Here is a 16,367-nt window from a genome sequence, read left to right as displayed (position 1 = left end):
GTATGTAGGATAGCCTAATGTTTATCCCAGGCATTAATTAGTATGTAGGATAGCCTAATGTTTATCCCAGGCATTAATTAGTTTGTAGGATAGCCTAATGTTTATCCCAGGCATTAATTAGTATGTAGGATAGCCTAATGTTTATCCCAGGCATTAATTAGTTTGTAGGATAGCCTAATATTTATCCCAGGCATTAATTAGTATGTAGGATAGCCTAATGTTTATCCCAGGCATTAATTAGTATGTAGGATAGCCTAATGTGTATCCCAGGCATTAATTAGTATGTAGGATAGCCTAATGTTTATCCCAGGCATTAATTAGTATGTAGGATAGCCTAATGTTTATCCCAGGTATTAATTAGTATGTAGGATAGCCTAATGTTTATCCCAGGCATTAATTAGTATGTAGGATAGCCTAATGTTTATCCCAGGCATTAATTAGTTTGTAGGATAGCCTAATATTTATCCCAGGCATTAATTAGTATGTAGGATAGCCTAATGTTTATCCCAGGCATTAATTAGTATGTAGGATAGCCTAATGTTTATCCCAGGCATTAATTAGTTTGTAGGATAGCCTAATGTTTATCCCAGTCATTAATTAGTATGTAGGATAGCCTAATGTTTATCCCAGGCATTAATTAGTATGTAGGATAGCCTAATGTTTATCCCAGGCATTAATTAGTATGTAGGATAGCCTAATGTTTATCCCAGGCATTAATTAGTATGTAGGATAGCCTAATGTGTATCCCAGGCATTAATTAGTATGTAGGATAGCCTAATGTTTATCCCAGGCATTAATTAGTATGTAGGATAGCCTAATGTTTATCCCAGGCATTAATTAGTATGTAGGATAGCCTAATGTTTATCCCAGGCATTAATTAGTATGTAGGATAGCGTAATGTTTATCCCAGGCATTAATTAGTATGTAGGATAGCCTAATGTTTATCCCAGGCATTAATTAGTATGTAGGATAGCCTAATGTTTATCCCAGGCATTAATTAGTATGTAGGATAGCCTAATATTTATCCCAGGCATTAATTAGTATGTAGGATAGCCTAATGTTTATCCCAGGCATTAATTAGTATGTAGGATAGCCTAATGTTTATCCCAGGCATTAATTAGTATGTAGGATAGCCTAATGTTTATCCCAGGCATTAATTAGTATGTAGGATAGCCTAATGTTTATCCCAGGCATTAATTAGTTTGTAGGATAGCCTAATGTTTATCCCAGGCATTAATTAGTATGTAGGATAGCCTAATGTTTATCCCAGGCATTAACTAGTATGTATGATAGCCTTATGCTTGTCTTAGGCATTGATTAGTAATTTGGATAGCCCTATGCTTATCCCAGGTATTAATTAGTATGTAGGATAGCCTAATGTTTATCCCAGGCAGTAATTAGTATGTAGGATAGTCTTATGTTTATCACAGGCATTAATTAGTATGTAGGATAGCCTTATGTTTATCACAGGCAGTAATTAGTATGTAGGATAGCCTTATGCTTATCCCAGGCATTAATTAGTACGTAGGATAGCCTTATGCTTATCCCAGTCATTAATTAGTATGTAGGATAGTCTATTGTTTATCCCAGGCATTAACTAGTATGTATGATAGCCTTATGCTTGTCCCAGGCATTGATTAGTAATTTGGATAGCCCTATGCTTATCCCAGGTATTAATTAGTATGTAGGATAGCCTAATGTTTATCCCAGGCAGTAATTAGTATGTAGGATAGTCTTATGTTTATCACAGGCATTAATTAGTATGTAGGATAGCCTTATGTTTATCACAGGCAGTAATTAGTATGTAGGATAGCCTTATGCTTATCCCAGGCATTAATTAGTACGTAGGATAGCCTTATGCTTATCCCAGTCATTAGTTAGTATGTAGGATAGCCTTATGCTTATCCCAGGCATTAATGAGTAATTTGGATAGCCTTATGCTTATCCTAGGAATTCATCATTATGTAGGATAGCCTTATGCTTATCTCAGGCATTAGTTAGTATATATGATAGCCTTATGCTTATCCCAGGCATTAATTAGTATGTTTATGTAGGATAGCCTTATGCTTCTCTCAGGCATTAGTTAGTACGTATGATAGCCTTATGTGTATCCCAGGCATTAATTAGTATGTAGGATATCCTTATGCTTATCCCAGCCATTAATTAGTACATAGGATAGATAGCCTTATGCTTATCCCAGGCATTAATTAGTATGTAGGATAGCCTTATACTTAGCTCAGGCATTAATTAGTATATAGGATAGCCTTATGCTCATCTCAGGCATTAATTAGTACATATGATTGCCTTATGCTTAACCCAGGTATTAATTAGTAAGTATGATAGCCTTATGCTTATCCCAGGCATTAATAAGTACGTAGGATAGCCTTATGCTTATCCCAGGCATTAATAAGTACGTAGGATAGCCTTATGCTTATCCCAGGCATTAATAAGTACGTAGGATAGCCTTATGCTTATCCCAGGCATTAATTAGTGATATATGTAGGATAGCCTTATACTTAGCCCAGGCATGAATTAGTATATAGGATACCTTATGCTTGTCCCAGGTGGTTTGACATTACCACCTCTAATGGAAGTTTATTCCTTGAATCAATCACCCTTTCTGTAAAGAAGTGCTTGTGCAAATTACTCCTGGATCTACTACCCTTTAGCTTGAGAACAGGACCCCTTGTTCCGGATTTTTTCTTTATCTGATAATGTTGTTATATATTTATATATATAACTCTATATCTATGTGAATATATAGAGGTATAGATATATACATTTATATATAGAAATTTATATTTAAAAATAATAATAAAGAATGAAATGTAAAATATTTAAATTAAATACTTAGTATAACACATAAAATATGAGAATTTATTAAAAATTATATTTTAATTTTTAAGATATTTAACTGGAAAGGATTCCAAAGTGTATATACACTTTGTATGTTTATATATTTATATATATATGTTTATATGTGTATATATGTATTTATATGTGTATATATGTATTTATATGTGTATATATGTATTTATATGTGTATATATGTGTTTATATGTGTATATATGTGTTTATATGTGTATATATGTGTTTATATGTGTATATATGTGTTTATATGTGTATATATGTGTTTATATGTGTATATATGTATTTATATGTGTATATATGTATTTATATGTGTATATATGTGTTTATATGTGTATATATGTATTTATATGTGTATATATGTATGTATGTATGTATATATATATATATATGTTTATATGTGTATATATGTATTTATATGTGTATATATGTGTTTATATGTGTATATATGTGTTTATATGTGTATATATGTATTTATATGTGTATATATGTATGTATGTATGTATATATATATATGTTTATATGTGTATATATGTATTTATATGTGTATATATGTATTTATATGTGTATATATGTATTTATATGTGTATATATGTGTTTATATGTGTATATATGTATTTATATGTGTATATATGTATGTATGTATGTATATATATATATATATATATGTTTATATGTGTATATATGTATTTATATGTGTATATATGTGTTTATATGTGTATATATGTGTTTATATGTGTATATATGTATTTATATGTGTATATATGTATGTATGTATGTATATATATATATATATGTTTATATGTGTATATATGTATTTATATGTGTATATATGTATTTATATGTGTATATATGTATTTATATGTGTATATATGTGTTTATATGTGAATTTATATATGTATATACAAATATAAACATATAAATACACATGCATATACATATATACACATACATACCCAAACACACACACATATATATATATGTTTATATGTGTATATATGTATTTATATGTGTATATATATGTTTATATGTGTATATATGTGTTTATATGTGTATATATGTGTTTATATGTGAATTTATATATGTATATACAAATATAAACATATAAATACACATGCATATACATATATACACATACATACCCAAACACACACACATATATATATGCACATTATACATTATAACGCTTTCCAGTCCATTACCTTCTCATATACCTTTTAACCCTTATTAAAAAAAATGAATATTTATATGAATATTTTTTTATCAGGAACTGTATATATGAGTTTAACACTTTATTTGTATGTATTTATGTAGTGTTTGGAGCACCTTTTTGTTTTTAACACTTACACTTTATGTGAGGTCTTCACTCTAACCTGATGAGCGCAAATTTTGTTTGTGCTTGAGTACCCCCGTTTACTTTCAAATTGTAATACATGTGCAAGTTAGAGCGTCTGCGATATTTCTTGTTGTGACCTGCACTAACTTTAGAGTGCCACATGTAATTTAGCCTAATTTAAAAGTGAAACACGTGGCTACAATTGGCGTATGGATACACCCCTTACACACATCACGGATACGCCGGTATGGAAGACCAGGGAGTGGCTGTCTCTGTTTTACACTATATGTAATGTTGCGCTATTGCTACATTAAAGAAGGACACATACAAAATACATGTCAGGGGCTGCCTAAAGAAACAGTTTGAAACAATGTTCCATTTCAAGAACCCTGACGTATGTATTTTTCATAAGTATCCTTCTTTAATTTGTCAATATGGCCGCCCTATGATGCTGGGATTTATGTAATCTCCTGTTCTCATTTACACCTGATATTAGTAACATTAATAAACCTCTCTACCACTTTATACTTTTGTTGTATTAATGACCAGATGACAACTCTGACGTCCTGTGTCCCCGCACCCACTAGAACAGGATGTGTAACAATAATAAGCTCCATCTGACCTCACTAATCCCCCCAGGCTCTGGTGACAGATGTTCCACTCCCCAAGGATAATGTTTTTATTGGACACCAGGTGGCAATGCCCCATCTGTGTCATTGTGCCCCTAGTCCTAGTCCTAGTTTTTTTGTTCCTGTATACCAATTTCTACTAGCACCCTGGCAGTTGTGGAAAAGTGAGAGTGCACATCTTTGCTACGAGTGTATATATATATATATATATATATATATATATATACTGTATATATATACTGTACTGTATATATATATATATACTGTATATATATATATATATATATACTGTATATATATATATATATATATATATATATATACACACACATACATACACACACTAAGTAGAATTAGAAAAATTTTAAAAAGAAGAATATGCACTTAACTAGTGCTACATAGTTCAGATAGCACATTCAATGAAAATGGTGTCAAATAATTATTTACATATATTAGAAAAATAAGGAAAACACTCCAGCAGTCATTATAGAGTTGTGGAGGTGAGAGGGCAGACTTACATCTCTTCTGGCAATGTACAGGCTAGAGAGAACGTCTGCAAAACAAACCAGTGACACTTCTCGAACTCTTGTCTGCAGAGTCAGACTGCAACTGTAAGACCCCCGCCCCACAACAACCGGGAACTGTAGCACATCTCTGAAAGGGGAGGGGGCACAAGTTTTACTTCACTTTGTTAACCCCACGCTTTGACTAGACAGCGTTTCAGGGACAGGGAAGCGGCTAAATAGTCTTGATCTTGTCCGGTATTTTTCAGCCAGCTCAGTGGCCAGCTCAGGGGGCCACAGGGGGGGCCAGGGACATTTTTACAGGGGCACTGGCCCCTGTAGGCCCCCCTGTAGAACCGCCCCTGGTATTGTGTGCAGTAATATGTGCATTAATATCAGCAGTAATATGTGTAGTAATATGTGCAGTAATATGTGTAGTAATATGTGCAGTAATATGTGTAGTAATATGTGCATTTATATCAGCAGTGATATGTGTAGTAATATGTGCAGTAATATGTGCATTAATATCAGCAGTGATATGTACAGTAATATGTGGAGTAATATGTGCAGTAATATGTGCATTAATATCAGCAGTAATATGTGTAGTAATATGTGCAGTAATATGTGTAGTAATATGAGCAGTAATATGTGCAGTAATATCAGCAGTAATATGTGTAGTAATAGGAGCAGTAATATGTGCAGTGATATCAGCAGTTATATGTGCAGTAATATCAGCAGTAATATGTGTAGTAATATATGCAGTAATATGTGTAGTAATATGTGCAGTAATATCAGCAGTAATATATGTAGTAATATGTGCAGTAATATCAGCAGTAATATGTGTAGTAATATCAGCAGTAATATGTGTAGTAATATATGCAGTAATATGTGTAGTAATATGTGCAGTAATATCAGCAGTAATATATGTAGTAATATGTGCAGTAATATGTGTAGTAATATGTGTAGTAATATGTGCAGTAATATGTTCAGTAATATCATCAGTAATATGAGCAGTAATATGTGTAGTAATATCAGCAGTAATATGTGCAATAATATGTGTAGTAATATGTGCAGTAAAATTCGTAGTAATATCAGCAGTAATATTTGCAGTAATATCAGCAGTAATATGTGTAGTAATATTTGCAGTAATATGTGTAGTAATATGTGTAGTAATATGTGCAGTAATATCAGCAGTAATATGTGCTGTAATATGTGCAGTAATATGTGCAGTAATATGAGCAGTAATATGAGCAGTAATATGAGCAGTAATATGTGCAGTAATCTGTGTAGTAATATGAGCAGTAATATGAGCAGTAATATGTGCAGTAATACGTGCAGTAATATAAGCATTGATATGAGCAGTAATATGTGCAGTAATATGTGTAGTAATATCAGCAGTAATATGTGTAGTAATATGTGCAGTAATATGCGTAGTAATATCAGCAGTAATATTTGCAGTAATATCAGTAGTAATATGTGTAGTAATATTTGCAGTAATATGTGTAGTAATATGTGCAGTAATATCAGCAGTAATATATGCAGTAATATGTGTAGTAATATGAGCAGTAATATGAACAGTAATATGTGTAGTAATATGAGCAGTAATATGTGCAGTAATATCAGCAGTAATATCAGCAGTAATATGTGCAGTAATATGAGCAGTAATATGTGTAGTAATATTAGCAGTAATATGTGTAGTAATATGTGCAGTAATGTGTGTAGCAATATGTGTAGTAATATGTGCAGTAATATGTGCAGTAATATCAGCAGTAATATGTGCAGTAATATGTGTAGTAATATCAGCAGTAATATGTGTAGTAATATTAGCAGTATTATGTGTAGTAATATAAGAAGTAATATGTGCAGTGATATCAGCAGTAATGTGTGTAGTAATATATGCAGTAATATGTGTAGTAATATGTGTAGTAATATCAGCAGTAATATGTACAGTAATATCAGCAGTAATATGTGTAGTAATATGTGCAATAATATGTGTAGTAATATCAGCAGTAATATGAGCAGTAATATGTGTAGTAATATGTGTAGTAATATCAGCAGTGATATGTGCAGTAATATGAGCAGCAATACGTGTAGTAATATGAGTAGTAATATGAACAGTAGTATGTGCAGTAATATTAGTAGTAATATGTGTAATAATATGTGCAGTAATATGAGCAGTAATATCTGTAGTAATATCAGCAGTAATATGTGCAGAAATGTGCAGTGATATCAGCAGTAATGTGTGTAGTAATATATGCAGTAATATGTGTAGTAATATGTGTAGTAATATCAGCAGTAATATGTACAGTAATATCAGCAGTAATATGTGTAGTAATATGTGCAATAATATGTGTAGTAATATCAGCAGTAATATGAGCAGTAATATGTGCAGTAATATGTGTAGTAATATGTGTAGTAATATCAGCAGTGATATGTGTAGTAATATGAGCAGCAATACGTGTAGTAATATGAGTAGTAATATGAGCAGTAATATGTGCAGTAATATTAGTAGTAATATGTGTAGTAATATGTGCAGTGATATGTGCAGTAATATCAGCAGTGATATGTGTAGTAATATGAGCAGCAATACGTGTAGTAATATGAGTAGTAATATGAGCAGTAATATGTGCAGTAATATGAGCAGTAATATGTGTAGTAATATGTGTAGTAATATGAGCAGTAATATGAGCAGTAATGTGTGTATCAATATGTGTAGTAATATGTGCAGTAATATGTGCAGTAATATGAGCAGTAATATGTGTAGTAATATGTGTAGTAATATCAGCAGTGATATGTGCAGTAATATGAGCAGCAATACGTGTAGTAATATGAGTAGTAATATGAACAGTAATATGTGTAGTAATATGTGTAATAATATGTGCAGTAATATGTGTAGTAATATCAGCAGTAATATGTGCAGAAATGTGCAGTGATATCAGCAGTAATGTGTGTACTAATATCAGCAGTAATATGTGTAGTAATATGTGCAGTAATATGTGTCGTAATATCAGCAGTAATATGTGCAGTAATATGAGCAGTAATATGTGTAGTAATATCAGCAGTAATATGTGTAGTAATATAAGCAGTAATATGTGTAGTAATATCAGCAGTAATATGTGTAGTAATATAAGCAGTAATGTGTGTAGTAATAAGTGCAGTAATATGTGTAGTAATATGTACAGTGATATCAGCAGTAATATGTGTAGTAATATGTGCAATATTATGTGTAGTAATATCAGCAGTAGTATGAGCAGTAATATGTGCAGTAATATGTGTAGTAATATGTGTAGTAATATCAGCAGTAATACGTGTAGTAATATGAGCAGTAATACGTGTAGTAATATGAGCAGTAATATTAGTAGTAATATGTGTAATAATATGTGCAGTAATATGTGTAGTAATATCAGTAGTAATATGAGCAGTAATATGTTTAGTAATATGTGCAGTAATATGAGCAGTAATATCAGCAGTAATATGTGTAGTAATATGTGCAGTAATATCAGCAGTAATATGTTTAGTAATATCAGCAGTAATATGTGTAGTAATATGAGCAGTAATATGAGCAGTAATATGAGCAGTAATATGTGTAGTAATATCAGTAGTAATATGTTTAGTAATATGTTTAGTAATATGTTTAGTAATATGAGCAGTAATATCAGCAATAGTATGTGTAGTAATATGAGCAGTAATATGTGCAGTAATATTAGTAGTAATATGTGTAATAATATGTGCAGTAATATGAGCAGTAATATGTGTAGTAATATGTGCAGTAATATCAGCAGTAATATGTGTAGTAATATCAGCAGTAATATGAGTAGTAATATGTGCAGTAATATCAGTAGTAATATGTGTAGTAATATGTGCAGTAATATCAACAGTAATATGTTTAGTAATATCAGCAGTAATATGTGTAGTAATATCAGCAGTAATATGAGCAGTAATATGTGTAGTAATATGTGCAGTAATATCAGCAGTAATATGTGTAGTAATATCTGCAGTAATATGAGTAGTAATATGTGCAGTAATATCAGCAGTAATATGTGTAGTAATATCAGCAGTAATATGAGCAGTAATATGTGTAGTAATATGTGCAGTAATATGTGTAGTAATATGAGCAGTAATATTTGTAGTAATATGTGCAGTATTGGAGTTCTCGATAGAACACAGGCATCACATAAGGCTAGATTTATTAAATGATTAAGCACCACCAGGGGGCGCGAAACGCGTAAGACATCTCTTCTGTGTCTTGTACTTTGTCTGAGTGCACCATATTTTATTCTCAATAAATGGACTTTTATTTTTCATTAACCCAGCAGTGCCTGTTACTTTGTGCATTATCTAGATTTATTGAAGCTGAGGCTGACAGGGGCGCGTATACGCCCCTGTACGCCTCAGCTCGCCTGTGGTAGGGCGAATTTACCCGCGCGTAATCACCATTGCACAGGAGCGCAATCCCACCCCCTGCCTGCGCACAGCCAATCACGCGCGGGCAGGAGCTGTCACTCTCCTTGGTCGGACTAGACCACAGAGATTGAATTTCGCCCCACCTTAGAGGTGGCAAAGAGGTTAGGGAAGCGGTTGTCTGGTGACCTCTGCTTGTTAAATTACTGCGAGCAAGTTCTTGTGAGAACTTGCAGCCGTAGGGCTTTGATAAATCGAGCCTTTACATAGTGCTGCTGCAGTAACCGTGGCTGATATACATCCCCCTCCTGTTGCTAATGCAGTGTTGTTAGATTCTGTCCCTGAATCTCCAGTTCAGCGTGCAGCTGCTGCTTCTCCATTACAGGCCCCTACACATATTCGGTCTATTAATACCCCCATTATAGAAGAAAACATTGGTGGTTCAGGGCCTTCCCTAGGTAATGTTGTTAGGCCTTATGATATGCACGGTACCTCCTTCTCCCCCCTTCCGACCACTTACATCTGTCTTCTGTGGGCTCCTTATTCGCTGCTATACCTCCTTCAGCTGCATCTGCTGTCTCTTCTTTCTTGTCCTTCATTGCGACTGCAATATCTTCTTCTTCTGCTCCTCCGACGTCCTCCATTCCGGTTGGCCCATCCGCGCCACCGGAGGTTGACGTCACACGCCCCCCCCCCCTTCCGGTGACGTAACCGGAAGTCAGTTGTCGCGTGGTCACAGGGCAAAATGGTCGGGTCCTCAGGAGCTCAAAACAGGTGAGCACCAAAAGAGAACACCGGCTATGGAAGGATCGGCACAATCGGGGCAAATTAGGCAATAGTAGAATTAGCGCAGCAAGGGGCGGAGCTACCTGGAGGGGAAAATAGGCCTCAAATCAATTAATTGGAGGCCACGAATTAGTGCAGCAAATAGGGGTGTTCCTCAGGCAACAAGGGGAGCTTATTCCACTGGTAAAAGCGCTGCTTTCAGGGCGCATATTCGTTGCGTTAATACTATCCCTGCTCAGGATAATGAGGAAAGATCAGCCTTTATTCCCCCTAATATGTGTATAAATGAGAGTGTCACAGGAATGAATGTGGTGGACAGTAATGTTAGTGTGGATGCAATTCCTACAACGCATGATAATGCTAATACTTGTGCTAATACTCGTATGAATGTTATCCAGAATGCGGTTCATACTGATCTGTGCATGAATAACGCTTTGTCAGCGCAAAGTAGTGTGAATGTCTCTGATACTAGATCTGCAGCTGTTGCTCGTTCCTAAAAAACCCTTGTAGCAAATGAAAGGGCGATTCCGGTCACGATAAGCAGTATGGGGGCACAGCAGTTTAATAAGTACAATCATGCATTAGCGGGCACAAGTCAATTAATGGCGACCAATGCAATCAATTTAGGGCATGACTCTCACACAGGACACGTAGCTACTAACACTGGTCATGCTATAGTAGGAAATGGAATTGGAGGGCCCTCTAGTGGGCCTGTAACAAAATTAAGGGATAACTGAGTTGAAGTCTGGAGGGTACTAGGTGTTACATTGTTGCAAGTGTAGGGGCGGGTGTTTCTGCTTACCTTTATAGGTCCTGACTGCAGTGGATCCGGCCCTCTTTGTTCCTGGTTCCAGACTTCAAGGAAGCTTTCTTTCTGTAGTGAGGATGGAGCGTTCTAAGAGGAAGTCTGTGCCGCCAAAGCGTTACAGAGAGGTCGCGCAGGAGGTTCCAGGCATGTGGGGAGCTGCAAGAGAAAGCTGTGGATCAGGCTCTGAGGATGTGGTACCCCCTTCCCCTGTAGCTAGGCCATGGCAGCTCCAATGATTAAAAATAGACCCACTGTGAGGGGGGACTGGGCCTTGGAGTCTTGTCTTCAGGCCCTGGGGCTCAGTCCTCTGCTCCAGGCCACCCTCCCTAGATTACTAATGCCCCAAGTGCTCTAGGGGTTCCCATAACTCATGTGCATGTGGATGCAGGCCATGTGGGTGGTTCGGGGCCTGCATCACTAGTTCATTTGGCTCCTGGGGTTTCCCATGAGGTCCCACATCCTCATGCACCCTCCCTTCATTCTACCCTCCTTCAAATGAATATTCAACCCCAAGAGGACCGAGCCCGGCTGCTGCCGTGGAAACGACATGGCAGCAGCTGCAGGCTCTTCCCCCTGCGGCCTTGTCCTCCGTCCTGTCACTTGCCCAGGCCCTCGTGGGTACATTGCCCTCTGTGGGTGTGGGCGGTGTTGAGGCTGTTCAGGCCGGGGGGCGGGGCGTCCACAGGGTTCAGGCTCTTCTGGTGCCTGGGCCTGTGTCGGGCCATAGCCCCGCCCCTTTCCGGCGCCCCATCGCGCGCTTCCTCCCTGAGTGATTTCTCAAGCGGGGAGGAGCATGGGCACGGCAGACCAGTGCGAGGAACAACAAGAAGGAGCAGGAGCAGATCGCCACACGGAGCTAGCAACAGTAAGTTGGGGAGGCTCCGTGTGGATGGTTGAGCTCCTGAGGCAGTGGGGGGGCCATTGTAGGGGAGCGCAGATTGGTGCAAGGGAGGAAGGCTAAGGGGAAAACAGCAGGAGGGAGGCGCGCAGCAACGCGAGTCAGAGGGGGAGGGGGGTCAGCGCTGGCAATGGCAATGTGAATTTGCAGGGCAGAAGTACTGGGAACCACAGAGGGATAACTGTGGAGGGGCAGGATAACCTGCATGGGGTGAATTAATTTTTGGATGTGTCAGGCATGGCATCAGGGGCTGCTGGTATAAGAAGGGATGCAGGGATGCATATGGCACAAGGACTGATAAGAGAGACTAGTGGGGAAGGCATGAGTGGGCCTCAAGCTTCCAGTGTGACTGAGGAGGTGATAAGGAAGGCAGTTGCGGCTGCGTTGGGGATGTGTTTGCAAGGGGATAAGGCTGGGAACCCCTCAGGAGTTCAATCATCTGTGCGGAGTACTCCCCAAAATGTTTTGTTTCCTCAGGGTTTCGCAATGGAACAAGCTGTGCCGGCTATGGCATCTTCAACCGGACAAGGAGCAGCGGCTCTTGCAGCGTCGACCCCAGCTGCTACAGATGATACGACACAACCTCAGGCTTCAGGAGCTGCGCCACCATTGGCCCCCAGCGGTGAGTACCTACTGCATACATCTGCACACGTAGAATTAGGTACATCTTCCAGTAGGTCAGGCTCTGTAAGTGAGGGTGACTTAGGCTTAGTGGGCAAAGGTCAGAAAGAAATGTTTAAAATGATCACGAAATTAGTGGCGACGCAGGGAAAGGGAAAGGGCACCCCAGCGGTTAGTAACCAGGTGGTTCCCCTATCGCAGGCTGCTAGCACGGGTTCGGCAGGCTCGGCGGTTGTGGTGTCAAGGAAGGTAGCGTCGCATGGGGATACGTTCCCATGTTTGGTGCACTCCTTGTACTGACACTTGAAATCAAAGGTGGTGAAGAAGATTCAGGATGGACGTTATGTCAACATTTTTGAACTCTCACCAGAGGCGTGTAGGGCCAGAGAACATGCGGCGGATGGCACTGGTCCAAAAAAGGTCCAGCGGCCAGAGACTTACGAGGAATGGCAGCGGTGCTTTCGGGTGCTGGCTACCTGTTATGTGGATAAATGGCACTCCCAGGGTCATAATCTATTTAAGTACGAGGATACCATAGATGATATCCACTCCAGGTTTAAGGAAGGCGCATGGCGTGAGTACGACATGGCTTTTCGCAGGAAAATGGTGGGCAATCCCCTCCTGGATTTCGGAACTCAGGATCTCCACCTGTGGTCCAAACTGGGGTTAGAGGGCGGGGTGCTCCCCCCCCAGGTGTCACGTCAAGGGGCTAGCAGGCCGGCGACACGGCCAAAACGACAGGGCAGGGAATGCTGGAAATTCCAGGATAAACAATGCGACAGGGGGGGCGAACTGCTCCTTTCGTCACATCTGTAAATTCTGTAGTGGACCGCACTCTGGGGCGGATTGTAATAGGAAAAAGGAGACTGGCGCTGAGAAGCCGACTTCCAAAGGGGGCCTTGGGTATAAGGGCCCCAACGCCACTTAATGCGGTAGCCATGGAGCCATGGCGGCTCACTACCCCGACTCGGAGGCAACTCAGCTGCTTAGGGCGGGGTTGAGGGAGGGATTTAGGATTCCCATGGGTTGGGCGCGTGGCGGGGTCCACGGTTCACCGTAACCTTAAATCAGCCTACGAATTCCCAGAGGTAGTCCGGGAAAAATTGGGCAAGGAGGTGGCTTTGGGCAGGGTAGCCAGCCCCTTCTGGGTGAATCCTCTGCCTGATCTGGTTGTGTCCCCATTGGGGGTAGTCCCCAAGAAGGACACAGGCAAGTTTAGGCTTATTCACCATTTGTCCTTTCCAAAAGGGGCGTCGGTGAATGACGCCATTGCCCTGAAATGAGCTCTGTTCATTATCAGTCCTTTGACGAGGCGTTAGTGATCGTTAGGGGCAAGGGTCTAGGGGCACTGATGGCAAAGCTGGACATAGAGTCAGCTTTTCGTCTGTTGCCCCTGCACCCGTCCGCGTTCAGGCTAATGGGCATGAAGGTGGATGGGGCATTCTATGTGGACAAATGTCTCCCCATGGGATGCTCGCTATCGTGTGCTCTGTTCGAAAGTTTCAGTTCCTTTCTCCACTGGGTAGTACAGGGGGCGTCCGAGGATGGGGCCATGGCCCACTACCGGGATGACTTTCTGCTGGTGGGGGAGGCTGACTCGGACGAGTGTGCGCGCATGATGGCGATCATGCAGGACATGATGGGGAGATTCGGGGTGCCTTTGGCGGATGACAAGACGCAAGGCCCCTGAACCTGCCTTACCTTCCTAGGTATTGAAATAGATACGCGGGCCGCGGTTTGCAGGCTCCCTGGGAACAAGGTCCATTAAGGAACTACAGTCCTTGCTGGGGTTGCTGAATTTCGCGGGTCGTGCGGTACCTATGGGTAGAATATTCAATAGGAGGCTGGAGAGTCTTCTGCAGGGTCCTAGGAGGGATCGAGCTAGGATCAGGGTGTCCTCCGAGATGAGGGAGGACCTCAGAGTTTGGGAAGAATTTCTGAAGAAATTCAATGGTGTCTGCATTTGGAGGAAACCAAACACTGCACCTCTTTATGGATGCAGTAGGAGGCTTCGGTTATGGTGCTTACTTAAACGGCGAATGGAGTGCGGCTCCTTTGCCGGAAGATTGGGTTAGGTTGGGCTTGACCAAGAACCTAACCTTGTTGGAAATTTTTCCAATCATAGTGGCAATCGAACTATGGGGTCAGAAATTAGCCAATAGGTCGGTAGTATTCTGGTCAGACAACATGAGTGTTGTTTATGCCATAAATCGATTGTCGGCATCTTCACCGAGGGTGGTCACATATTTGAGACACCTGGTGTTGCATTGCTTGCAGTTGAATGTACGTTTTACAGCCCAGCACATGCCTGGGGTAAAAAATGTAGTGGCAGACTCGCTGTCCAGATTTCAATGGGAACAATTTAGGAGGGTAGCACCACGGGCCGAGCAAACAGGTCTAACGTGCCCTCCTTTTCTTTGGCACATGGCGGGGGCTGGGAAAGTGTCCTCCCCCTAGTAAGGGCGTCCTTGGCACCTAAGACATGGCGTAGATATGAAAATCACTGGAGGTCTTGGGTCTGCTTCGCCGACCAACAGGGGTTCTCGGTCCAATCTGCTACGCAGGTACATGTGCTTGATTGGTTAGCGGGCTTGCATAGGCAAGGGGTGTCTAAGTTGGCTGCACAGGGTAGGTTGTCTGCTGTCTCCTTCTTTAATAAAGCATTTGGGATTGTGGACTATTCGCGCTCATTTCTAGTGAAACAAGTCCTGAAGGGGTGGGGGCGGATGTCCCCAAGCGATAAGGATAGTAGGGAGCCCATCACACCGATTTGAGATTGCGTGAGCTGGTGAGGACACTGCAGTCGGTGTGCTCATCAAGGTATGAGGCTTTGCTCTTTCAGGCGGCTTTTCGTTTGCCCTGGCCGGGGCATTAAGAGTGGGAGAACTAGTGGCGTCATCCAGGGTTGGCGAGGGAGGTAGCGTCAAATGGGAGCATGTGCGTCCTGCCGAAAGTGGTCTGTTGCTCCTAGTCCCTAGGTCCAAGACGGACCCAGAGGAAAAGGGGGCGTGGCTCTCGCTGCGAAGACATGAATTCCCGGAATGTTGCCCGGTCCGGAGTTTTGAGGAATATTGTCTCGTGAGACCTCAGGGCTTCTCGCAGTTATTCATACACGAGGACGGGTCTTCTCTGTCGATATTTCAATTTAAAAAGGTGCTAGCTAAGGCGGCGACTGCTGCCGGGCTGGACCCTTCGAGAATAGCATCCCACTTCTTTAGGATTGGAGCAGCCACGAGTGCGGCTAGCGGTGGGGCTTCTGAGGGGGATATAAAGAAGCTAGGGCGTTGGAAATCAGGCAGATTTAAGTTGTGCATACGTCCTTTGGGGGGCAAGCCTCTTTAGGGCTGGGCCCAGAAAAATAGGGGGGTGGGGGCCACAGCATTACGTTGGTTTGGGGAGAAAGAGGTTGTTGTATTTCTCTGCTTCCAAAGGTTTCGTGTTGGCTCAGCTTGGTATCATGTTATTTCAGGCAGGAATACATCCCTGAGGCGTGTCTGGATAGTGGGGCACTCATTTG

The 16,367-nt window shown here is 40.4% G+C and overlaps 1 protein-coding gene across 1 annotated transcript in view; it reads right to left on the bottom strand.

The window, feature by feature from the left end:
- Window positions 1-10,381, bottom strand: part of FSCN1 (fascin actin-bundling protein 1) — a 102,782-nt gene extending 92,401 nt beyond the window's left edge. Inside the window, exon 1 of the mRNA XM_053694282.1 lies at window positions 10,258-10,381. Within this exon, the coding sequence (XP_053550257.1) occupies window positions 10,258-10,381 (124 nt within the window). The remainder of the gene's footprint in view (window positions 1-10,257) is intronic.
- Window positions 10,382-16,367: the final 5,986 nt, after the last annotated feature.

Source organism: Bombina bombina, chromosome 11 (genome assembly GCF_027579735.1).
Source record: "Bombina bombina isolate aBomBom1 chromosome 11, aBomBom1.pri, whole genome shotgun sequence".
Classification (NCBI taxonomy): domain Eukaryota; kingdom Metazoa; phylum Chordata; class Amphibia; order Anura; family Bombinatoridae; genus Bombina; species Bombina bombina.
The sequence above is the reverse complement of the archived record's forward strand: the minus strand, read 5'-3'. Positions and strand labels throughout refer to the sequence as shown.